The sequence below is a fragment of the Geotrypetes seraphini genome, chromosome 3 (genome assembly GCF_902459505.1).
Source record: "Geotrypetes seraphini chromosome 3, aGeoSer1.1, whole genome shotgun sequence".
Lineage (NCBI taxonomy): Eukaryota > Metazoa > Chordata > Amphibia > Gymnophiona > Dermophiidae > Geotrypetes > Geotrypetes seraphini.
The window spans coordinates 73,319,370-73,346,619 of record NC_047086.1 but is presented as its reverse complement, the minus strand read 5'-3'; the positions used below and the strand labels follow the sequence as shown (position 1 = coordinate 73,346,619).

General features: G+C 41.7%; 1 protein-coding gene across 1 annotated transcript in view; it reads right to left on the bottom strand.

Moving 5' to 3' along the window:
• CSMD1 (CUB and Sushi multiple domains 1) overlaps positions 1-27,250 on the bottom strand; it is a 2,397,241-nt gene that overhangs the window by 1,052,460 nt on the left and 1,317,531 nt on the right. The window contains exons 8-9 of the mRNA XM_033936341.1: positions 13,426-13,550; positions 6,967-7,088 (exon numbers count right to left, since the gene is read on the bottom strand). Coding sequence (XP_033792232.1) covers positions 6,967-7,088; positions 13,426-13,550 — 247 coding nt within the window. The remainder of the gene's footprint in view (positions 1-6,966; positions 7,089-13,425; positions 13,551-27,250) is intronic.

Genomic DNA, 27,250 nt, shown 5'->3' with positions numbered 1-27,250 from the left:
TATTTGCGCCTATGTTCTGCCCGCATCCCCCGCGAATACGGAAAATGAAGTGTATGTAAGTTTTAATGCACCAATTTAAAAAGGATTGAGGAGCAGAATGATGTGAATTTTGGGCTAATAACATTACATTAGTGATTTCTATTCCGCCAATACCTTGCGGTTCAAGGTGGATTACAAAAGAAGTTATCTGGCCATTTCCAGAGGAATTGAAGAGAAGAGTGAGTTGCTTCAGAGAATTGGGATGAGTCTTGAGGTGTTAGTTTGTCTTAAAGGATTTCTTGAATAGCATGGTTTTTATTTCTTTTCTGAACAATTTGTAGTCTGGATTTGTTAGCAGTAAATTGGAGAGTTGGTAGTCCAGTTTTGCTGCTTATGTGGCTAGAAGGCCATCCTACAGGTTTTTTTTTATTTATTTGATGTCTCTGATTGGGAGATGCATGAACGGTTTGTGGGTTCTCCTGTGTCTGGTTGATGTAGTTTGGATTAGGCAGTTGTTTAGGTAGGCTGGACTGTCTCCGTTTGTGGGTGAGCCACGGAGTAGCTTATGGAAGGGGAAGGTAAAGGGGGGGATGAGGTAAGTATGAGGAAGTGAGAAGGTAAGGTAAGGGATAGGAGTGGTTGTGAAAAGGAGTCTATGGGGATTGGGTAAGTGCAATGTTGCTAGGGTAAGGGTGGTTGTGGATTGGAGGACAAAGATGGTTAGGGATTGGTGGAATTTGAGCTGGAAGTGGAGTTTGAGGTGACGGAATTATTTGTGAGGGTTAGTTAGGACGGGTGGTGGGCTCCCTCCTGGCCCCATTGTAATCAGTGTGGGGGAGGATGGGGGTTGGGGATCGCCGAGGCAAGAGGACTTGGGCTCCCTCTTGCCCCCCGATGCTGTTGGGGACGGTCGGGGAATCGGCGGGGCAAGAGGGCTTGGGCTCCCTCTTGCCCCCAATGCTGTTGGGGACAGTCGAGGCTGGCGGGGCAAGAGGGCTTGGGCTCCCTCTTGTCCCGATGCTGTGGGGTCGGGGTGTCACTGGGCAGAAAGGCTTGGGCTCTCTCCTGCCCCATTGTAATCACTGGGGGGAGGGCTGATCGCTGCAGGAGAGACGGCTCATCTCTCCTGCCGGCGATGGTGATCGCCCACCCCTCTCCGAACCACGGCACTTCGGGGAGAGGATCGTCGGCACAGGAGATGCCCTCCCGCGATGCTCACCTCGAAGTGCTGGGGTTCGGAGGGGGGTGGGCGATCACCATCGTGGCAAGAGAGATGAGCCATCTCTCCTGCAGCGAACGTTGCAGTAGGGGTAGGCAGGTTGCTGGGGCCGCTGAGCTGCAGCGATCAGCTCAGCAGCCCCTTTTCAGCACATATAACTGTTTTGACTTGGTGTAAGTCAAAACGTATAAGTGCCGACTAGGCAACCTGCCTAAAGTTTTGGTTATACCTGCTGCACGCCTAGTTCTAAGTCGGCCCACCTCCCACCCGCCCTTTCCCCTCCTCTAAAAATGCCTCTTTTTACTCTATGCATTTAGAGGCAGGTGAAAGGCCTGAGCTGGTTTTAGATACGTCTAAAACCAGCTTTGATTATGGGTACTTGGACGATCATGCTTTTTCATCGTCCAAGTACCCATTTAGGCCACTTTTTAGATTTTTTTTTTGTTGTTGTTTTTTTAAAATTCTTTATTGATTTTTAATCAAAAACAGTGTCATACAAATGAAAGAACAAAAGATATTCCACTATTATCTATACAGGTAATATAAATATAATTCAATAATTTCATTTTCCTGCATATAATAATATCATAATATATCCTAACTAGTCTTATAGCCCGTTACATTAACGGGTGCTAGAATATATGTGTGTGTGTGTGTCTCTCTTTATTTCTTTCTCTCTCTCTCTCTCCTTAGCTGCTTTCTTTCTTTCTGTCTTTCTTTTTCCTTGGCTGTCCATCACTACCCCTTGCCTGCTCCCCCTGTCCATTCTCCCTTCCTTTTACCTCCCCTGTGTCCACCACCACCCCTTCACAGGTCTCCTTATGCAGCAGCACCCCTTCTCCCTTTGTTTTACCTCCCCCCTGTCCAGCAGCACCTTCCTTCTCCCCCTGTCCAACATTAGGCCTCCGTTCCTTTTTTTTCACCCCCCCCTGTCCATCAGCACCTCTTTCCTTCTCCCCCTGTCCATCAGCACCTCTTTCCTTCTCCCCCTGTCCCCCTCCTCCTTCTTATCCCTATAATACACTTACCTTGCTCTGCCCCTGATTAGAGGCTCCCGACAGCCGCCCAGTTGCACCCATTGGAAAAGTTCCCTCTGTGGCATCCCGCACCCCTCCTGACGTGACTCCCGCTGTCCCACACCTGCCCCTGTGTCTTTCTTCTTGTCTTTCTGTGTCCCTTCCTTCCTCTGTCTGTCTGTCCAAAGCAGCATTTCCTCCCTCCACACCAGTTCCCTGTGCCCCTGCCCCTGTGTCTTTCTTCTTGTCTTTCTGTGTCCCTTCCTCCCTCTGTCTGTCTGTCCAAAGCAGCATTCCCTCCCCCCACACCATTTCCCTGTGCACCTGCCCCTGTGTCTTTCTTCTTTTCTTTCTGTCTCTCTTCCTCCCTCTGTCTGTCTGTACAAAGCTGCATTCCCTCCCCCTTCCATTTCCTTCCCCCCACACCAGTTCCCTGTGCCTGCATTAGCGTTTCCTCTACCCTCTTTCCCTTCCCACAGTCATGACTACAAACGCGGGCCCAGTCCTTTGCCGCCCCCCCCTTCCCTTCCCGCGGGCCCGACTACACATGGCGATTCAAGCAGCGTGTGCTGCAGTCTTCACACGCTGCTTCGGGTCCTTCTACTGGCCTGATTTACTCTGGCACGTCCGGAGCAAATCAGGGCAGTAGAAAGGCCCGAAGCAGCGTGTGAAGACTGCTGGACATGCTGCTTAAATCGGCAGTTGGGCCCGCGGTAAGGGAAGGGGGGGGGGCGACAAATGACAGCGGAAAGTTGCTGGGCTCCTCGGTGGGGGCGCTGAGTGGCCGCGATCCCTCTCCTCCCAGACTCCCCCCCCCCGGAGGAACGGAGATCGATTTGCCGCCATTTTGAAGATCATTCTGCCCTGCTCCTTGCCTTAGTCTATTTTTAAGTTGAAAGACACGGCGGCGGCGGCGGCGGCTCCTCTCAAGATCCCCGACTGCATTGGACTTCCGACGCAGGTGGGGATCCTGAGAGGAGTTGCTGCCTGTTCTTTCAACTTAAAAATATAGTAAGGCAAGGAGCAGGGCAGAGCAAAGAACATTGATTCCCATAAGATCATCCGCCTCGGGGGAGACAAACGCCGCGTCCAACATCAGCTTCGGGGGAGGAGAGAGGACTTCAGGCAAGGAGCAGGGCAGATCAAAAAACAGCACGGGCCGTCTTGGGGGAGGAGAGAGAGTGTTTCGGGCGCATGCCACTCCTATCTGAGATGCTGTACATCTCACGGAAAACGGACCCACGCAATATTTATTTGACTCTGTGGGTTTGTCAAGACCTATTGTTTTTCTCTGCTGCTGTTCCCTAGATACTGCAATCCTACATAGTCAAATTATACTATATCCATCAGAGGCACTTCTGAAGATCTGGCAGAAAAAGCTATGAAAGAGTAATGGTGAATGTTACTGATGCAGTTTAAATAAAAGGCGGTGCAATTTATGTCATAATTGTTGTGTGCATAGCTGATATATGTGCACAACTTAATTAACTGGCTTAATCGGTTCTGATAATTGGCAATTAATACCTCATAACTGATGGTAATTGGCACTAATTAAAAGTTACACGTACAACTCAGAAAGTGTGATTCTATAAAAAGTAGAGGAGCAGGAAGAGTAAAAATTTTAATCTTGGTTAATCGTGTCGTGTGTTAATGTTTAATTGTGATTACTATCTAAGGTATTTGTAAAGAAAATACAACAAACACACAAAAAATTTCCTGAAATAACATAACACTCCTTTTGTACACCACCAACACCTCACAGTTCTATGCGGTTAACATAAAGAGAACTGTGCTTTCATAGAAAATAATAATGGAAACATGCATTACATGCACATTATTTCCCCCCATTTTACCATTTTCCTATAATGATCATAACACCAATACTCATATTATAAGGCCTAGTTTTATAGCTGCCAGAAAAACCAACATCTTTTTTCACATATTTCAATGTAGAGCAGCCCCTTACAGAAGGAAACAGAAAAAAAGAAAAAAAAAATGTGAAGGGTGCCTCAATATATTGAAAGAAAATTGATCAATCAGATAAAATGCTTGTTTCTAAGAGCACACTTGAAATATTGGATAATGTTTTTGAACTTAATGTTTATTTATTTAGGTCTCTTCTATCAAACTGCGCTAATAGATTTTAGCGCAGAGAGCCTTACTGAATGGCCCGCGCTGCTCAAGATGCTCATAGGAACTCTATGAGCGTCGGGCCATTCAGTGCGGCTCTCTGCACTAAAAACCGCTAGTGCAGTTTGATAGAAGAGGCCCTAAGGCAGGGGTGCCCAATGCGTCGATCGCGATCGACCAGTAGCTCAGGAAGGCAACTCGAGTCGATCGCACTCGTGTTGCCGTCCTGATCTACGGGCCGATCAGCCTTCCTCTCCAGTGTTCTCCCTAGGGCCTTTTAGCTGGGCGGTCCGCCCAGCTGTCATCTGCCGCTGCTGAACATTAAAACAAAAACAAAAAAAAACGGCTTGGAGATTTCAGCCCCTAGCGAACTTATGCTCCGGGCTCTAACGTGTGCATTCCGGCTTCTCTTTTCTTCCCTCCGAAACCGGAAGTTATGTCCGGGGGGGGGGGGGGAGAAGGGAAGCCGGCACGCACATGTTGAGAGCCCTGAAGCAAGGCTACAGGCTAATGCGGGAGACAGGTTAGTGAAGCATTTGTTCTTGTTCCTGCCGGGTCCTGCCTACTTTCTGTTTCCACGAAGGCAGGACCCGGCAGCATTTCCCCCAATAGGTTGATCACGATCTTGGGCTGATCAGCCTTCCTCTTCCTGACGGCAGAATTGACGTCGGGGAGAGGAATGCTGGTTGGCCGAAGCAGGGAGAGCTTGGGGCCTGTTATTGGTGGTGTTTGGGTCCTGATCCCCGATGGTAATGGCAGTGGCAGTGGCTTGGGGGAGGGCAGGGAGAAAGAAAGAAAAAGGGCAGGCAGGGATACAGAAGGAAAGAAGAGAAACAGAAAAAAATGAAAGGGAGGCAGAGAGAAAGAAAGGGCAGGGAAGAGGAAGGAAAAGTTGGGGGGAAGGAATGAGGTCTGGAGGAGAAGCAGCATACAGGCTAAAAGAAGGGAAGAAAGATTGTATGCACAGTCAGAAGAAGAAAGTGCAACCAGAGACTCATGAAATCACCAGACAAGGTAGGGAAAATGATTTTATTTTAAATTTAGTGATCAAAATGTGTCTGAATTTATATCTGCTGTCTATATTTTACACTAAGGTCCCCTTTTACTAAACCACAATAGAGGTTTTTAGCGCAGGGAGCCTATGAGTATCGAGAGCAGCACTTGGCATTCAGCGCAGCTCCCTGCGCTAAAAACTGCTATCGTGGTTTAGTAAAAAGGGAGGGGGTATATTTGTCTATTTTTGTATGGTTGTTACTGAGGTGATAGTGCTTAGAGTCATCTGCTTTGACCTCTTTGAAAAACCCTGGAATAGGAATGATGATTAACATTTTCTATGCATACAGTGTGGTTTGTGTTTTTTTTTTTTATTTTATTGTTGGTAGATCATTTTGACTTGGTCATTTAAAAAGTAGCTCGCAAGCCCAAAAAGTGTGGGCACCCCTGCCCTAAGGTCTGCGGGATCATTATAGTTTTTCAATCAGATAACATGGCACTAGACCATAAAGCATCTTATAACAAAAATAGCCAAATTTGAAAACTACCCTAGCTGATGGGGAGTCCTCTGCCGCGATCAACTGATGAGAACCCTACTTTTTTTTTCACTCATTGGGTGGTAGGAGGGAGTTGTAACCACTGGGGGAGTAAAGGGGGCTGGGGTTATGCCTTAAATCCTCCAGTGGTCTTCTTGTCAGTTTGGGTACCTTTTTGGAACTTAGACGCAACTCAAACAGGTCTAAGTGCCGGCGTCTAAGGGCTAGATTCACTAGGGACACCGATCGTGTCCCGACCACTTTGCGACCCGATTTTCCTCCGACCCGATTCACCAACTTCGTGGCCGATCAGATCCGATCCGCGCATGCAAATGAGGGGAAACGGCATGTAAAGTAGGAGGGATGCGATTCATTAAACAAATGCAGGCATACCGACTGGGTTGGCCGATCCAAAAATAAGCGACTGCTGAGGACCAGTCGCTTGTGTAAAATCCCTGTTCTCTGCCCCAATTCTCCTGCTCTGGCCGCCCTGCTCTCTGCCCCGATCTCCTGCTCTCTGCTATATTTACGTTGTATTTCACATTAAGTGTGGTTTATTCCATCCAGCTGCAAAATACGAGTGACACATGAACTATGAGTGCAAGAAAAGCTTTGAGTATGGCAAGCTATTGACAGGACGCCTGAAAACAGACAAAGCTAGAGTCTGTCAGAATCAGAAGCAGCCTTAATTAACACCATCTTAAATAGTGGTATAAATAGAAGTTGACGAATAGAAGTTGACAAAATTTTGTATCAGACGAGATATGTTAAGAAATCTGTGCAATAATTTAAACAGATGCAAATAAATCAAAACTATCAATTTTAAGCATCAGTTATTTATGGCAGATATCCTTTAAGCCAATAATGAAAAGAATATTATGTCGCTTTCTAAAATCTCTTTTCTGTGGAAAAATGATTGGGCTGAATATACTCTGCATTTGAATTTTCAGGGCTGGCATTTTGTATCACAATAGGCAATGAATGCATCATGCATTTTAACTTTACTGCGTATGCATGATGCATATTTATAACTAGGTTGTCCAAAGTAATCAGAATAGAAATTTCCAGAAGACTGATAGAGGAGGAACAGTACCTTTTCAGGATCACTAGTGGTGATAATCCAAACACAGTGTGCATTGTCTTCATACTGAACTGGATAATTAGGTGATGTTATAATTCCTGCTGGTCCACGGAGGTTGGAACCACATGTTCTTGCTAGAAGGGAAAGAGGGTGGCATTTCTAATTAACTATGTTTCACTCAATTCCAAAGCAACTGTAACGTATCTCTATTAGGAGAAGGGTATCTTTTAAACTCCTTTCTTGAGTAAAATGCACTGAATGAAGATTGGAAACCACCCCCTCCCCCAGTCATGGCTGAAAATGCTGCAGTTACCATAGTGTGTGAACTTTTTGCCATGGAGACATGAGTCATCCTGTTTGCGCCATTAATAAATAACAGATGCAACATATGTAAAGGTATGTACAAGAGGCTGCTGAAAAGTTATCAGCTCAACCAAGAAGAGAATGTCAGTAACAGCCACAGAGAATCCTATGCTAATGCATTGCAAGGAGCTCATTACTATTCTAATGAGCACTCCGTGTAATGCACAGCAGGGAAACATGATAATTGAAAACACCATTAAAAGCCAATTAATTGATTAATTTAAGTTCTGTGTGGAAAACACACAGCACCTACACAAAATATAGGCGTGGTTAGGGGTGGAGTTAGGGCATGGAAAGTGTTAGGTGCCGGTAGGCGTCATTAGGTGCCGATAGTTACTGATACCTAAGTAATAGATGCCTGCTGGCACCTTACTCTATTTAGGCGTCAATAGGCACGATTCTGCAAATGACGTCTAAATTTGATTCAACCAAAAAACGAAAAGGAACTGCAGAGTCGATGTACTTCATGCAGGTGCTTTATTTAATCAAATAAAATATCATGTAGTAGCTCTAACAGTTCAAATCCATATATGCTTTTGGACAATAAAGATCCACATATGTTTTGAACAATTAAAATTCACATTTGCTTTATCGGATGAGTACCTACATTTGATTGACATGCAGTAGGTACTGTTTCCCTAAGCACCTACTGATTTAGGCACCATTTATACAATCATGTCCTTATTCTGTAACTGCTTTGAACAGATGGGCTGGCATGCAGCGGGTTCACTGATTTCCTTCTCAGCATGTAATCATTGGGATTTTCAGTCTGAGAGCACAAAGTACCCCTACAATAGGAACTATGGAACAACTGATTGCTGAACTTCCAAGCTTTGTTCATGCAGGTACTGTAGTGAAGCAGATCATAGGGCTATTCTGGATGTCAAACTGCTGTTGTATATCAATCTCTGAGTTGTAGATATGAATGGTGTCTGGGGCTCTGGAAAGGATGAATAGGAAGATGATCCTTGCCAGGAAGGGTAACATAGTAGATGATGGCAGATAAAGACCTGAATGGTCCATCCAGTCTGCCCAACCTGATTCAATTTAGAAATTTGTTTGTTTTTTTTCTTCTTCGCTATATCTGTGCAAGAATCCAAAGCTCTGCCCGGTACTGTCCTTAGGTTGCAACTACTGAAGTGTCTGTTAAAGCTCACTTCAGTCCATCTATACCCTCCCTGCCATTGAAGCCCTCCCCAACCCATCCTCCACCAAACGGCCATATACAGACACAGACCGTGCAAGTCTGCCCAGTACAGGCCTTAGTTCTTCAATTTACTTTTTTTATTATTATTCTAGAACCTCTGTGTTCATCCCATGCTTTTTTGAACTCCCTCACCATTTTCATCTCCACCACCTCTCTCAGGATAGCATTCCAGGCATCCACCACCCTCTCCGTAAAGAAGAATTTCCTTACATTGCTCTTGAGTCTACCACCCTTCAACCTCAAATTATGCCCTCTGGCTTTACCATTTTCCTTTTTCTGGAAAATATTTTGTTCTACGTTAATACCTTTCAAGATTTGAATCATAACTCCCCTGTCCCTCCTTTCCTCTAAGGCAGGGGTCTCAAAGTCCCTCCTTGAGGACTGCAATCCAGTCGGGTTTTCAGGATTTCCCCAATGAATATGCATGAGATCTATGTGCATGCACTGCTTTCAATGCATATTCATTGGGGAAAGCCTGAAAACCCGACTGGATTGCGGCCCTCAAGAAGGGACTTTGAGATCCCTGCTCTAAGGTATACATAAGGTCTAAGGGTAGGGATACAAATTTAGAAATCTGCAATGAAACTGCTTAGAACGTATGAGGGTTGAGCGAGTCTAGCCTGCAGGGGAGAGAAACTGACTAAGGCAGAGTGAGAGGAAACCCAATGTTTGAAGGAATTAGTAGAGGGCAAGGCATGTCAAGTCAGGAGGAAGTAGAGAGCAGAGATGTATAGAAAGGGGCAGTGGAGTAGGTATGGAGGGGGGAAGGATGTTAAGCATTCTACCCCAAAACAAAAGTCAAACTGGTCAAAGAAGTTAGGGATAAGGGAAATAAGAAGATGAGAGATAGAAGAAGACATTAAGATGGGGAGGGATTGAGAAAGAAGTAGAGATAGTCTAAGTATGGTGTGCACAAGTTACTTAAGGAAGAAAAACTATTGAGGACTGTCTGACAGGGGGATAATATGGGTTGAACAGATAGATCAGGGTGGACTGGAAGGCATAGTATGAGTGTGATATAGATGGACTGAGGATAGGATGGTAAACTGTGGTGATGAGTCGGGATTGGGGAGGAAGAAAGGCTAGTGGGACTTGCAGTGCTAACCCTAGCATTTCTTTTAGCCACAAGTCCTCCCTGTGTGGCATCACCTACTATGCTCTTCATTTTAATGACAGCCTGACCAGTTGTGTTCACAGCCCACTGGGCTTTAATTTCTTTTATGTGGACTTGGTAATTTGTGGTAAATCAAGAACACCCAATTATTTTGAAAAGTTGTCTCTTATGTGTCGAATGGTGCTTAGATGGCAGCTCTGGCTGTGAAGAATTAAGGCCTGTATAGGGCAGACTTACATAGGCTGTGTCCCATATATGGTATAATAGTTTGTTTTAGGATGGGCTGGAGAGGGCTTCAACAGAAGCTCCAATAATTTGGAATGTGAGGACAGTGCTGGGCAGATGTTTATGGTCTGTGTTCCGCAAATAACACAATGGTTTAGATAGGCTGGAGCAGGCTTTGACTGCAATTCCAGTAGTTGGAACCTAAGGACAGTGCCAGGCGGACTTCGACCATGAATATACTGTATAGTGAGTGTGACTATTAGACAGACTGGATGGACAATTTAGGTCTTTATCTGCTATCATTTACTATGTTACCAAGGTCTATGTCCCAAAAATACCAAAGACAGACAATTTAATCGTGAATTATTTATTTAAGTATTTATATATTACTTATAGCCTAAGTGGTTTACATTCAGGTACTCAAGCATTTTTCCCTATCTGTCCTGGTGGACACACACTCTATCTAATGTACCTGGGGCAATGGGGGATTAAGTGAGTTTCCCAGGATCACATGGAGCAGCGTGGGTTTGAACCCACAATCTCAGGGTGATGAAGCTGTAGCTCTAACCAGTGTGTCACACACTCCCCATTAATAATGAGTGTGACTGTTGAGCAGACTGGATAGACCATTCAGTCATGCATGTACAGTATATATTTATAAAATAATTTGTGGTGATGTTTAGAATTTAAGGAGTTTTTGTTTTTTATTTTATGACCATTGATTTAACTTGCTGTGATGTTACATTTAGGTCTTTTTTCTCCTTAGATAAATTTATACATATTTGATTTTGACTCAGTTACGGGGGGGGGGGGGGGAGAGGGATTTGTTTTCACCATTTCTTTCCTTTATTTTTTAAGGTTTTTGTATTTTTAAAGATGAACATCAACTCTTCCCTGGTTTTACAGATTCATTCATGCCCTTTAATACCCATAGAACTGGTCTTTCAACATATGGGGCCCCTTTTGCAAATCCACAGTAGCAAATGCCAGTGTGGCAAATGTGATGCAACCCATAGGAATTTAATGGGCTGTGTCGCATTTGCCATTCAGGATTTGCTACTGTGGCTTTGTAAAAGGGGCCCATAGTATTTTTCAAGGCTTCTCCAAGAACCCTTAAAATCCTGAGAGGTATACCATGACTTTGTCAACTTTTTTTTTTTAATTTCCAAGCAAGTTTTCTCTTATATTTACCTTAACCAGTCCTTCATCAACCCTTATTCAGGTATAAATAAACAGAAGGCTTTATATTTTTGAACAATCAGACCATATGGCTGATGATTTCTCATTAATAGCTACAGTACTAGCAGGTGATATGAAAAAAAATTCTATCATCATATCTAATGGATCATTGTATGTTAATTAAAAGAATATATATTTCTGTAGAGACACAAGTTTCACGTTGATAATTGCACTATATCATAAACATTTATAAGAAATAATTTATGTGGGAAATATATTTTTATTGTTCAGTTTTAGTTCAATATGGTTGCATAGCAACTGTATTTCAGATGACTGATCACTTGTAGAATAAGTAAATAGGAACTTTACCATGTTACATAAAAACATGATGGCACTTAAAGGCCAAATGGCCCATCAGTCTACCTATAGAAGTATTATTCATTTCAAGTTTTATGGCAACCACAAAAGTTTTCCTGTATTTATGCCTGTCAACATCTTCAAGAAACAAGGAGTGTTCAATAATTTATCTACCTGAGTATGAAAGAAAGTAGCAAACCTGTTGGAAACAAGTCTGTGCATGTTGTGACATGTCCCAAGGTTACTCATGCTCAGTTGTGGCTCAGTGCTAATCTCACATTCCAAGAGACAGGATTTCAGGAGAGTCCTCATTCGAATCAAGTATGAAACTACTAGATGTGGAGCATGATTCAGTGATAAAATTTCTCAAAAAAGAAGGGAAAAAGCCAAAGGAGATCCATGAATACATGACTGCAGTTTATGGTGAGTCTGCTCCATCATCCTACAAAGTAAAATTTCGGAGCAAGCAGTTTAAGCGGGGTAAAGAGTCCATTGAAGATGACCCTCACACTGGACGGCCTGTGGAAGCAACTTCCATATAAATGTACAAGAAAGTCAAGGATTTAAGTCGAGGAATTAAGGTGAAGAATTAGCTGAAGAAATGGGCATCTCAGCAGGTACAATTTGGAAAATAATTCATGAGAAGTTAATCATGTCCAAGGTTAGTGCAAGATGGGTTCTAAGAATGTTGATGCCATGTCAGAAGGCCACAAAGCTCCAGGGTTGTCAGGTGAACTTGGAAATGAATTTTTTTCATCATTTGGTAAATGGAGATGAGACTTGAGTCTATCACAGTAATCCTGAGTCCAAAATAAGAGTCAATGTAGTGGAAGCACAAGTCATGTCCCACCCCCATAAAAGTTCAAGACAGAAAAATCTGAAGGGAAAGTTATGGCAACCGTCTTCTGGGATGATGAAGGACTTTTGCTTCTGGAGTTCATGCCACACAAGACAACTATAACTGGGAAGAGTTACGCCAACACAATGAGTAGGAGTCAATCAAGGAGAAATGATGAGGGAAAACTCACAGCAGGTGTGTTGCTACTTCAAGACAATGCGCTGGTGCACCTGACATGACAATCACAGGCTGCCATCTAAGAATGTGGGTTTCAGCAACTGAACCATCCACCCTATAGTCCTGACCTGGCTCCCTAGGATTATTTCCTGTTCCAAGTTTTGAAGACATTTCTCCGTGGACAGGGGTTTTCAAGTGATGAAGACCTCAAAGAAGCTGTCACGTCCTGGTTTGAAGGTCAAACAGACAAATTATTTTCAAAAGGGTTAAAGTCACTGCAGGAAAGGTAGATGAAGTGTATGGAGCAGTAAGGGGACTATATTGAAAAATAAAACAAAAACAATTTTTCAAAAATTTCTTGTTATCTTACCCGTGTAAATACCAGATAAAATATGTTGATATAAAATATGTATTTCTTGAGCCGGAGCAGCTTCGAACCTTTTTGGATGCAAAGAAATTATTGCAATAGTATCAGAGCTGTAAAAGGGAAGGCCGGTTTATACCGCGTAAAGCTTTATTTGTAATTAATTTCCTTATAGAAATAGATTTCTCTATCTTTCTTATCTTATTTTCTCCAGGGATATAGTGTGGTCTAAGGAAGAGTTTTTGGATATTGTCTTAATGTTTATATGATTTGTAGTTTATTATCTTTACTTTTTCCTTTTGAATTTTTTGATGATAATCATATATATCTTTTAACAATTGTGCTCTGTATTTCTGTAACAAGAGGATTCATGTATTTAATTTGAAATGCAAATAAATAAATATATTAAAAAAACAACAATTTTTGAAAACTCTTTTCTTTCCTACTGAGGTAGATAAATTATTGAACGCCCCTCGTATATAATGGAGAAAGTTTGCATGTCAAACAAATAATGTAGAATGTCCTTGGAGTCACTGAACTCTAATAATAAATAAATATTCTGAATCTCATAAAACATCACTCACCATCTGGTTATATGTTCCTGTAGACCTAGAGTCTACTTTTGACATTGCTCTCAACTTGCTTACCTCGGCATGTTGGCCTGTGGTCACTCCAAGCAGCGAGTGTATCTGTCACCCTCTGACAAGTGATGCTTTTTGAACCTTGGAGTACATAATTATCATCACATGAGAACTGCACACTGGCACTCACTCTGCAAAATTAGTAGGCAAAAAATAAGGAGGCTTAATTAGTGCACACAATACCCTGCTTTTCTTTACAATACCATTTTGTCCATACATTTAACTGACAGGGTCATCCTCTAAAAAGCATAACATGAAAACAAAGATATTTTCTGAACACTAGAGCTTATATATAAACTAAGAAATAATTCTTTGAAGCCTTTTTGAGTCTTTGAGGTACTTTTAGTAAAGTTTGCTAAAACCTGGGTTTAACATATTGACAGAGTACTAAATGAGGTCCACACGTCAGTTGGGTTTTCAGGATATCCCTAACAAATATGCATGAAAAAAACATTTGTATATAATGGAGATGAAAGGCATGCAAATCTCTCTCATGCCACTGGACAAACGAGAAGAAAGATTAAGCAATGCATTGCTCAGCATTTAAGTAATTTGCAGTTGGAAAAGACTGATTTACTTTTAGTGGCACATTTAGTGGAAACAGTTTAAACATGAAGTTGAAGAGTTAAGGTTTGTGGTGTTGATGGTGGTTGAGTTGAGACAAGGAGGGAATGTTTCTGAAATTTTACTTAGAAAAGAACAAAGATTAATTCATCAATGGGGAACAAAGGAGCCAGGAGGCCTTAATAAGGAGGTTGAGTGGAACCTATTATTGTAGCTGTGAGTCTGTTTAAATAGCAGTGAGAGAGGTGATGGGAGCTAGAGTTCAGTAGGTGGGCTGAGACAGAGTGAATAAGACCCGATCTGAACTAACCCGACCTGAGGTTGCAATGCTGATAACAACAAATTGGATGAGAAGGTCATTTTTGAAACATGATTATTATTGTATTTAAATGAAGTTAACTGATAGGAATTAAGAGATTCTATGCATTCATTTGTATTATTTTTATTTCGAAAATAAAGAGAGACCTCCCTGGTCACAGCTCCTAAAGACGCATAATTGTGAAACACAGGTCTGTGTCGGGCTGGACTTTTAACGTGTTGAAGAAAAATCAGTCAGTATTTATATAACATCACGAGGAGAGATAGCAAGGAATGTTTGAAATGATTCTTTGAAATTTGGGTCCAGATGTTTTCTGGCTAACAATGGTACTGTGACTGGTATACTTGTCTTTGGCAAGAAGAAGGATTTTATTCAAAAGCACTTGAACGCTGGGGTGAATGAACTGGGGGGGGTGGGTCCCAAATATGGTAGCTGTGTGATTTATTTATTATTAAGTATATGATTGTGCGTAGGTGTTTTTTAATATAAGATAAATTATAGTAAAAATTATGAATATGGGATATAGAAATATGCATATTCACTAGGGATATCATGAAAAATCCAACTGGACTGTTGGCCCATAGGACAGGTTTGAATATTCCTGATATGCTGTAATGCATGATTTTACTGCATGCAAAGTCCAGATCTAATGTGGCACCTAGTAGGAGTGTTCCCACTTGACTTTTCAGGCTATGTTTTCAGGTTTTCAAGACAGAAAAGAAATAAAAACCCTGCTATTCAAGAAATCCATGAAGACCAACTAACACCGTATGAAACATTACAATCCTCTGAAGCAACCCGCTCTACTTTGTAAAACCTCTGGACATGTCCAGAAATCCTCTTCTGCAATCCACCTTGAACCGCAAGGTAATGGCAGAATAAAAATCACTAATGTAATGTAATGTTAACACAGATGCACTTACTGCCTACTATTCAGCAGTATTTAATTGGCCAGGAATAGCTCCTGGCCAGTTAAATAGCGCTAAGCCAGCTAACCACAAATATTCAGTAATAGATAACTGGTTATTTCCGCTGAATATTTGAAGTCAGCGGCTAGCCCAGTCACCAGCTATGTTGCACGACATTGACAGTTAGCACTAATATATGTTTAGCAGCTAGATAGACCCACAAAAATTGCAGGTCATCATTGACCACTATAAGATAGCCAGTCAGCCAATGGATATCAGCTTAACTGGCTATATTTCTAGTAGTACAAAAAAAAAACCCCAAATACCTGGACATTCAATGCCAATCATTAGATATGACCCAACATTGAATTTCAGTGTTCACTGCCAATTGCAAGAGATATCAGGGCTACATCCTGTGGTCTCAATATCAGGCCCTCAGTACTTCTTATTTAGGAGGCAGTAAGACCCTGATTCTATAAAGTCCACCTAAAGTTAGGTGACAGTATCAATGCCTACTTTAATTAAGAAATAGGCTTAATCAATTGCTGATATTGACACTCATAATATAACATAAAACTACATTTCTATACCACAAAACCTCACAGTTCTATGCGGTTAACAAACTAGAGACTGAACAATGTACAAAAACAATTCTCCAGAGGTTTCCCAAACAGTGTTGATTTTGAATACACTAAAAGATTAAGGGCTCCTTTTACAAAGGTGCGTTAGGGTCCCAACGCACACTAAATTGCCGCGTGCGCTAGCCGCTCCTGCCTTCTTTTAAGCAGACGGTAATTTTTCAGCTAGCGCATGCTAATCCAGTGCGTGCGCTAAAAACGCTAGCGCACCTTTGTGAAAGGAGCCCTAAACGATCACAGTGAAATGCAAGTTACCGTATTTTTCGCTCCATAAGACGCACTTTTTTCCCACCCAAAAGAGCAATCCTATGGTTCTTATTTTTTTTTTTTTTTTTTAGTTCATTAATTTTATTGAATATTATAAGTAATATACAGAAAGCAGTTCAAATACATAAAAATTGAATAAGAAATAGTGATGTAGAAACAAAAGAAACCATAATTGCTGTTATTTGCTTATAGTAGATTAGTATAGTATATATAGTATAGTATAGATCCTATAGTTCTTATTTTCAAAAAAGGTGAACTAACACTGCAGTTTCTATCCACAAAATTCAATGTTTCATACTATTTTTCAATGTCTTAAAACAAATACATTTCCTTTAGGTGAATTCCTTTTAGGTGGGTTTCTTTTTTTGAACGTTGCTTAGAATATCATACTGCTAACCAAGGAGAGGGACATCAGGAACTTTGACCTGGGACAGGGATCATGGAGCCTCCTATAGTGCAAAGCTACTCCAGCACCCGCTTCACCAGTCCCAGTTCTTTAATCATTTGTTTCCCCCCAACTTCCCTATTTCTATAATTTTACATAACTTTAGAAAAGTTTGCACATTCATAAATTAGTGATATCTAAAACATGGTTCATAGACAAAATCGTGCGAGACAACGCAGCGCCGACAACTGAGCGCAAGGTTGAAGGCGCGCCGAAGAAAAGCACTATTTTAAAAGGTTCCGACGGGGGGTGTTGGTGGGGAACCCCCCTATTTTACTTAACAGACATCGCGCTGGCGTTGTGGGGGGTGTGGGGGGTTGTAACCCCCCTCATTATAATTGAAACCAAACTTTTTGCCTGTTTTTTAGGGAAAAAGTTCAGTTTTAAGTATAATGTGGGGGGTTACAACCCCCCAAACCCCCCACAACGGCAGCGCAATGTCTGTTAAGTAAAGTGGGGGGGTTCCCCCCCACCCACCCCCGTCAGAGCCCTTTAAAATAGTGCTTTTCTTCGGCGTGCCGTCAACCTTGCGCTCAGTTGTCGGTGCGCCGTTGTCTCGCGCAATTTAGTCCCGTCACCCTAAAACATTTTGGAGAAAACGAATTCTAATCACACTAAAGGCGTGTGAAGCTGTACTTAACTATCGCATAGGATTCCAGCACTGTACAATCTGCCAGTTCGGGGTTTTGTCGGGAGGAGGGAGATCATGATCGCGGCATGAGAAATGATCATTGCGGTGGTGGTGGGGGCAGTTACAGGATTCTGTAATCAGCGTTGTTTTTTGACAGACGCTGGTTACAGAATTCTGCTTTTAGGCGAAGGACTGGCCCCTCTTTCGCCTGAAAGGTCTGGGTTTGGCCATTTGGGACTTGGGCAATTTTTTGGGTCAGGAATGTGGTGTAGGGATAGACGTAGTGGCAGTCTGGGTGAATAGGTTGCTGAACGTGCAGGTAGGCCATTCTTTAAAAACCCCTCAATTTGGATGCTGAGAATGGAAATTTCCCTGCTACCAACTTCAGCGTCTACTGACTTAGGCCAAAAGGGGACTTTATTATTATGCCCCTCCACCTCTGCCCTCTTTATGATGTGCTTTGTATAAAAGGTTCTAGGGTTTAATCATGTTAATAATCTTTTCTACTTGCTTATTTTTCTTTGTGACTCTCCCTCAAATGCTCTGATTTGCCTTTTATTAAGGTGGTAGGATATATATCTTTTTAAAATTCTTTTATTTATCCAGATGGATGAATTTTCCTTTGTATATTAAATGCTCTGTATTTTTCTAAAACAAGTTACGTTGCATATTTTATTTATTTATTAGGATCTATTTACCACCTTTTTAAAGGAATTCACTCAAGACAGTGTACAGCAAGAGTAAGTCAAACAAGCAGTTGCTCTCACAGAGATCACCAGCTGAGCACCCTTTGTTCAAGCAAAAGCCCTCCTGAGCAGTCATACGCCACTCTAGTCCTCGGGGTGAAGGAAACAGCCAGCCAGATCCCACAGCAGCCACCAGAAATGGCTCCATCTCAAAGCCTCAGACAAAGAAGATCTAGTAAACTATCTGGCTTGCAAGAGCCTGAGGGCTACAGGGCTTATCCTGTTCAATGACTGTCCTGAACAAAAAAAAACTAACCCAATAGCAAGGAAAAAGCAATATAGTAGAACAAATATTCCTCCTATGCCCAACAGATGTACTGGGAGAACACAACTGAAAATATTGATATATCAAGATTTATTCAATTTAAATATAAATATGTGATGGGTCCTCAGTTGACACAACTCAAAAGTCAGGACAAACCTGTAATATTGAGCTGAGAGAAGTGTAACCCAGCAGTGTTATTCAAATGTGTAACATCCCTGGACCCATTTTTGGTTCTCGTCTCCTAATATATCTGTCGGTGAATGACTGTCCTGAGCATTATAGAGCATAGAAAAATTATGTATCAAATACTAATGAAATAAATAAATAAACAAACATTTTTCACCCCAGGGCAGAGAGAAATGTTTGGCAGTGCTAAATGTTTTGAACAAACTACGGACTCTTATTACAAAGCTGTGGTAAATGCACCGAAGCTCATAGGAATTGAATGGGCTTCGTTGCATTTACTACGGCAGCATCGCTACCACAGCTCTTTAAAAGGGGGCCTCATATGTTCTTTTACCACTACCACAGGCCGGGCTAGATGTTTTCACCTGCAGGCACTAAATGGACACTAGGAACATGGCAGGGACCTTGTATAAGCTATATAATTAATTTTCCTAGGGGAAGAGCATAATGGTGTGAGTTTGTGTGGGACATTTTCAGCTGCACCCTAGGGTTCACTGTTTGTTTTTGTTTTTTTTTTTTGGGGGGGGTTTCAGACATTTTGCATTACCACATTTTGAGACTTCACTGTTGAGGTGCTATATGTTATTGAATGTTAGTGGTAAAGACATGCCAATTTTACATTAGGCTTCTGCATTTATAAAATACATCATAAGTTCTAGATGTTTTATCTAAAACGTTTATGTCAACATCTATGACTTTTGTAAAATGGCACTGGATATGTGTAAACCCCGCCCCCCCCCCCTTTTTTTTTTACAAAGCTGTGTTAGGCTTTTATTTTTATCGCCGGCCATGGCAGAATTAGTTCGGATGCTCAAAGGAATTCTATGAGCGTCGGCGCTACTACTGCCATGGCCGGTGATAAAAAAAGACTAACGCTGCTTCATAAAAGGGGAGGGGAGATAAATGGCTTCAATTAACATAAAGGGGTTTATTGACAGTTAAAAATTTTAACAAGTGGGAAATAGGAAAATACTCCCTCTATGTCCTACCTGAAACAGTCCTGGTCAAAATGAACACTTTAGAGCAGGGGTCTCAAAGTCCCTCCTTGGGGGCCGCAATCCAGTCGGGTTTTCAGGATTTCCCCTATGAATATGCATGAGATCTATGTGCATGCACTGCTTTCAATGCATATGCATTGGGGAAATCCTGAAAACCCGACTGGGTTGCGGCCCCCAAGGAGGAACTTTGAGGTCCCTGCTTTAGAGCAAACTGTCAGAGATTGTAAAAAAAGAAATAATTTTTTTTTAAAAAAGCTTATCAAGTCAGAAATACATGTGAAAAATATGGAACCACACAACCTGTTCCCCCTTAAGATCTATGCATCCTGGCTATTTCCATGTGTAAATAGCAGCTTTCTAAAACCAACATTTGCACATGGATTGCATTTGCAAATCGAAATGCCATGTGGAATGGTGTGCAGAGCTATTAAAATGATCTCCTTAAAATCAGACTCAGACTTCAAAATGCTCTTGCCCACTGAAGTTATATTGCCATGTTTGCGGCAATGATTATAAAAGTGGAGAGGAATCTGAGGCAGAGTTTGGACTGAGCTGGGGGGGACCAAGCATCACTAAACACAAGGAGATGGTCACTGGCCCATTTCCTGCAACATCAGCAGCAGCAATAGTGCGAGTGGGAGTTTGAGCCACCAAGCATACACAGCAGTGTCTCTCAAACTGTGTGCCTCAAAGAGATTCTGGGTGTGCCATTAGAGATTCCAGAATTTTACTTTATTTTTAAAAATTCCCTTCATAAGTATACCGTACACTAGAATAGATGACGTGTACGTCGCATACACAAGAGTCTGTCAATGTTATGAGTGTTTGTGTATAAAAGAATACAATCTCCCAGACAAGCATCATTCTTTGACGTGGTTGGTCCTTGAAAACTAGTGGCAAGTAATTTTAGTTTTATTTATTTACTAGTCTTTAAGCACGTTACATTAACAGGTGCTAGAATAGATGTGTATGTCTGTCTTTCTTTTTTTCTCTCTCTCTCCTTGGCCGCTTTCTGTCTTTCTTTCTGTCTCTCTCTTTCCTCGGCTGTCCACCACCACCCCTTGCCTGCTCCCCCTGTCCAGCAGTAGCCCTTCTTCCTAACTCCCCTGTGTCCAGCAGCACCCCTTCCCTGCTCCCCCTGTCCAGCAGCAGCTCTTCTCCCTTCGTTTTACCTCCCCCTGTCCATCAGCACCTCTTCCATGCTACCCCTGTCCAGCTGCAGCCCTTCTCCCTTTCGTTTTACTTCCCCTCTGTCCAGCAGCACCCCTCCCTGCTCTCCCTGTCCAGCAGTAGGCCTCCTCCCTTCCTTTTACCTCCCCCCCCCTGTTCAGCAGCACCTAATACCTGATCCCCCTGTCCAGCAGTAGGCCTTCTCCTTTCCCTGCTTCCCCTGTCCAGCATCCACTAGCCCAGGCAGCCTCGGGGCTTTTGCTAGGCTGGCCCACCTCGCATTATCAAAGTGGGTCGGCCTAGGAAATGTTCCACAGCTGCTGCATTTGCTGGTCCGGAGGTGAAAAGAGGCGTCCCGGCAGGAGTCAAACCACCACCGCCGCTCATGCCGCCCCACGCACCTCCAATCGAATTTGGCATGGAGGCACACATTACATTAGGGACTTCTATTCCGCCTGTGCCTTGCGGTTCTAGGCGGATTACATTTTAGAAGATATCTGGGTAGTTCCAGTAGAGTTACATTTCGGATAGGAGTATATTACAGTAATAGTAAGGAGTTATGATACCTCAAGTTCACAGAAGATAATACTTATCACAGAAGTTATTACATATAACAGAAGATAATGCATTTTGTAGAGGTAATACATGTCACCTTGATCGTTTAAATCGGGTGTAATGTAGAAGAGTTACAGTACATTCTTGGTCATGGACAAAGAGATAGTTTAGATGGGTGTTTCCGAAGTCGTTGGTTGGGAACTCATTGGGTGGTGGTTAGAATGATGGGAGGTATTTTTTGAACAGTGTTTTTATTTCTTTGCAGAACTCTTTTATGTCTGTTGTTTTGGTCAGTAGTTTTGAGATGTCAGAGTCTATTTTAGTTGCCTGTGTCCCCAGGAGGTTGTCGTAGAGTTTCTTACGACATGTACCGTTGAGTGGTGGATAGGTGAAAAGGTTCTGTGTTCTCCTTTTTCTTGGTGGGTGGTAGTGATGAAAACGGTTAATTAGGTAACTGGGTGCCGTGCCATGGGTTACTTTGAAAATGAGACAGTAGAGTTTGAATTGTGTTCTTGCTTTTATTGGTGAGATTCTAGGTATGCATTGGTAATGTGGTCGTGTTTGCTGAGTGAGTATATGAGTCTGAGGGCTGTGTTCTGGATGGTCTGTAGTTTTTTTATTGTGTTGGTCGGGCAAGGTAAGTAGAGGCTGTTGCAATAGTCGACAATACTTAGCACAAGGGATTGGACAATGATCCTGAATTGGTCTTTGTTAAAGAATTTTCTGATTTTTCTTAAATTTCGCATTGTGAAGAATGCTTTTTGGGTGATTTTTTGGATTTGTGTTTGCATTGTGCAGCATCTATCTAAATGTATTCCTAGGATTTTGAGGGAGTTCTGTATAGGGTACTTGATTGAGTTTACTTCCAGTTCTGTTAGGGATGGTTTTTTGTCCTTCTCTAGTAATAAGAATTTGGTTTTGTCGGAGTTCAGCTTCAACTTGTGATCTGTCATCCATTTTTCCACTGTTTCTAATGTAGTTTTCAGGCGTTCTGTGGAGATTGGGTTGTGTATGTCGAATGGAAGGAGGATGGTTATGTCGTCTGCGTAGCTGAGAGAAGTAATATTTTGGTCGTCTAGGGTGGTACCTAGGGAGGATATGAATAGGTTGAAAAGTGTGGGGGAGAGGGGAGAGCCTTGTGGTACTCCACATGGATTGGACCATGGTTCAGATAGAATGTTTTTAGATTTGACTCTGTATGTTCTAGTTTTAAGGAAGCCTTGGAACCAGTTATGAACTTTACCTGAAATTCCTATTGCGTCTAGTTTTTGGAGAAGTATGGAGTGGTCCACTAGATCGAATGCAGCTGAGAGATCAAATTGGATGATTAGCAGTCTGTTTCCTTGGCTGAGGTGACTTCGAGCTATGTCTAGTAGAGATACCAGGAGAGTTTCTGTACTGTAGTTGGTTCTGAATCCGGATTGGGATGGATGTAAGATGTTGTGGGCTTCAAGGTAGGTGGACATTTGTTGTACAACTAGTCCTTCTATTATTTTGACGTATGTTGGGATAGAAGCGATTGGTCTGTAATTTGATGGGTTATTTGTTAGACCTTTAGGATCCTTCAGTATAGGCGTGATTATAATTTCTCCGAGGTCTGGTGGGAACTGGCCTTCCCTGAGTGTGGTTTGCAGCCATAATGTGTAGCTAGCTTTGAAGTTGGTGGAAGCTGTTGCTAGTAGGTATGGTGGGCAGTTATTCAGATCACATGATGATTTGCAATATTTTTTTGTATAGCCTGTCCAGTTCAGTCCACTGGGTTGTAGGGAAGTCGGTCCAGAATCTGTCTGCTGATATTGCTTCATCTGTTATGGGTTTTATTAGAGTCTTGTCTGTGTTGTTTTGTGAGTTGTTGAATGTTGTTCTAATTGAAATGATTTTATTTTTGAAGTGGTCTGCTAGTTGGGAGGCTGTAGGTGTTAGGTTTTCCTGGGTGGCTTGACATGGTTTAGTGTCGGTAAGGTTTCTTACTAGGTTGAACAATTTTTTTGTGTCTGGTTTGTCGGTGCCTATGAGGTTGGAGTAATAGTCTTTGCGTTTTTCCTTCAATTTGATTTTGTATTGCTTGATTTGGGTTTTCCATTCTGTTTTAGTAATTTCTTGTTTCTGTTTTATCCATGCCCTTTCTAGTTGTCTACATTTCCTTTTTAGTTGTAGGAGTTCGGTGTCAAACCATTTATCTGATTGTCTGTGTATTTTGTTTTTTTCTTTTAGTGGTGCTAGTTTGTTCAAGGTCGATTCGCTGAGAGACCGCCAGGTTTTTATGAATTCACTAGGGTTGCTGGAATCTATTGCTGGGTCCACTGCGCTCCAGAATGTGTTCGGTTCGATTTTCTGACTGGTCACGGCGGCAGGGATCACAACCTCCTAAGTGCGCATGTGCGCTTAGGGTTTTATTATAGAGGATTTTAGTATTTATACACCAACTATAATCTAAGTGGTTAACATACAGGTACTCAAGCATTTGTCCATATCTGTCCTGGTAGGCTCACACTCTATCTAATGTACCTGTACCTGTTTTATTTCTTATGCAGTCGTTATCCTAACTTGAGCAAACAAGTAATCAAGGCTTTGTTGCTGTTTGGATCTTCTTATCTTTGCAAACTTGGATTTTCAGCTCTGACAGAAATTAAACTGAAAAAAAAAATCCCCAAACAACTGCAGATGGTGGATGATGAAATGTATGTTTGCTTGTCAGCTATCAAGCTACATTTTAAGTTAATTTGCACTAAATAAAACAAAAACATGCACATCCATCGCATCAATCTAGTTTCTCCGTTGTTACAATTACCCATACATAGCTTTTAAAAAAACTTTAAATAAATAACGCTCAGATTTAATAATTTTGTTGGTTTTGCAATTTTATAATTTAAATTATAATGTGCCACAAAAAAAACAAAACAAAAACATTTGTTCCATTTAGTGTGCCCGAGCTAAAATAGTTTGAGAGACACTGATATACAGCTTCCTGCTGCTGTAACAGCCCTAACTTTTCTGGCTTGCTTGCATACCAAAACATTTGAGGCATGCACCTTCCTATACTCATGCTAATGCCTGTATTCCTGGTTTGAAGTCTATCACTTTACTGTTATTGCTACACCAGAAGCTTACTACAATTAGCAGTCATAGAACAGCTGTGTTTACTGCTGTGGTCTGAAACAATTGACTGAGCCATAGGCTGGCCCATCTCATTACCAATGCATGTTCTTTTTCTGATACAATTACTGTCCTGAGCTGGTCCAGATCTTCAAATACTACTAATTCCTCCTCTGTGCCCCACATAAACAAACAATTGATGGAGGAGATCATAGTGTCTCTGACAACACAGAGATATTTCTAAAGAGACAGAATCTCAATGAAGAAAAACAGTAAGGAAACGTCCTTTAAATGTGTATGCATTTCCTAGGCCATACCTAATGGCTTAAAAAAGGTGTTTTAACAAGTGGAGGAATTATAAGCATGGTCCATTAAAGATCTCAGAGTTCTACTAGGCATATAAGGAATCATCATAGGTCCTAAATAAGAATACATATTTTTATAGTAAGCTTTATAAGCTAATACCAACATTTTAAAATCTGAAAACGAAGAGGTATCCAATGATAATGTAAAAACAGCTTCAATACTCTAAAGTTGTGGATTGAAACCCATGCTGCTCCTTGCGACCCTGGGCAAGTCACTTAATCCCCCCAATCTTGACATCATTGTGACATCATCAACATGCACCTAGATGGCAGACTGTCACAAAAAAAGAAAGAAAAAAAAACCCCTTAGGAGCCATTAGCTAAGTGAAAGCACCTGTGGCTCTATGGTTAAAGGCACTTCCAAAGGTCATCAAATCCACACAACCCCACCAATACATTAACATCATCATTTTGGACTCATGAAAAAGTATGGATTGTGGACTTTGCAATTTACATTTGCACTCTGCCCTTTCCAGGGTACAGAGGGAAACTTATTTTTACCCTAAGATTCATTTGATCTCACATCATCTCACATGGCAGGAATCCCTGCCTAAAAGAAAGTGCCTTTGGCTCTGTGGTTAAAGGCACTGCTTCTATCTTCAAATGTCATGAGTTCAAATCCTAAGGATGGTCAGATACTCCAGCACATATTCCTATTTTTTTTTTTGTGTAGCATTATGCCATTTAGGTGCATCTTGATGATGTCACAATGATATCAAGATTGTGAACTAGGCACGTCCACTTGCTCTGAATTGCTGCAGTCATTGTGTGACTAGTGTATTTCTTCTTACATTCTTAAACTTTTTGAAATGAGGTTTAGTATGCAATATATACATTTTTTTCATGTGCTTTGCTTAAGTAATGCATTATTAAACATAAAAAATAGAAGCCCATTCACCTATATGAAGATGCCTCAAGCATGTCTAAGTGATGCCTAAGTCATATCCACCTAACTGAATCCTATCTAGCACCCAAATCACACTCACAAGTAGACCTGTTTTTGCAAGCAGACCTCTTACTAAAAATAGAGGATTTAGGCCCTCTTTTACAAAGGTGCGCTAAGCGTTTTAGTGTGGATTTAGCACGCGCTAAATCAACGTGTGCACTAACCGCTAATGCGTCCATAGGATAGCATGCACACGTTAGCATTTAGCGCATGCCAAAAAACTTAGTGCACCTTTGTAAAAGAGGGGGTTAGTATGCAGTATATAGGTATACAGTGCTCCCCTGCTAATTTGCGGTCTGCGGTTCATGGTCCCGGTCATTCACGGTATTTTCCGATCGTGAATGACCAGTCAGGGGAGACAGGAGAGGGCAGCCGGAGCGCTGGCGAGTGAAGGAAATTATTCGCTGTATGTTCCGACTGCCTCTTCCTGTACTAAACTCGGGCCTTACCAATCAGGAGTTGCATGTCAAAGCAGCTCCTGATTGGTGAGGCCCGACTGTAGTACTGGAAGAGGCAGTCGGAGCATACAGTGAGTTATTTCCTTCACTCGCCAGCGCTCCAGCTGCCCTCTCCTGCCTCTCCAGCTGCCCTCTCCTGTCTCCCCTGCCTAAAAACTGTATTCGCCGTTTTTCAAAATTTGTGGGGGTTCCTGTACTGTATATATTTTTTCATGTACTTTGAGAAAAATAGAGGCGAAAGAGGAATTGGACATGGGTTGAAGGTACATGTTTAATATTTATCCTAGAGAAATGACTGCTTGTAAATCAAGAGGATATAAACTTGGCCTTGGAATTAATATGCAATTTACTATCTGAGCGTGTGTGGTGCAATGGTTAAACCTACAGCCTTTGCACACTGATGTTGTTGGTTCAAATCTACTCTGCTCCCTGTGACAGAAGCAATTTTTTTTTTTAAAGGACTAAAAGATAAATAAAATAGTGATGCCAGCATTTCACTGCATACAATTTTAATGAAAAACAGCATAAAATCACCATTCTAATGATGAGACGTGATAACATTATAGATGTCTATGTGTCGATTCTGTAAAGGATGTCTAACTATTTAGAAATAACTCCCCTCACATACTTTCAGACAAATAAAATGAATAAATAGTACAGGGTGAGATTTTCTGTCTTTCACCTACAGTAACTATGGATATTTTGAGGTTGAGTAACCTTTTTCTTGTGAACGAGATAAAATTATCATTTTGAAATGTTAAGAAAAAAGATTTTGGCCTCTTTTACAAAGGCACGCGGCCACAGCCCCGAAGCCCTTTAAATCTCTATGGGTTTTGGGGCCGTTAGAGCAGCGCAGCTGCTAGCGTGGCTTTGTAAAAGAGGCCGTTTGTGTTTTGTGGTGGAAAGCTTCAGCTTTTTCCAGATGTCTCAAGAGCTATACAATTTAGGTGAAAATAATTTCTTCACCCTAACGCAGCTTGATAAAAGGGGGGCCTAAATTCTGAGCATTATTTTGCCACTGTAGCTGAAAAGAGTGTTATCTTATTTCATTAAGTGTCAATTTACAGAAATGAAATTCTATGTTTTGACATTGTTTTAAATCATTGATTGAGCCATTCTCTTCTTGGTTGGTCTGAGAACTTTTCAGTACCCCCTCGTAAAAAATAAAAAAAAGACCTAATTGAAAATTGAGTGCTTCTATATTTAATATAGTGGGGGAGACTGGGAACTATAAAGTTAATCATGATCCCCCAAACTTAATTTTATCTTCAATA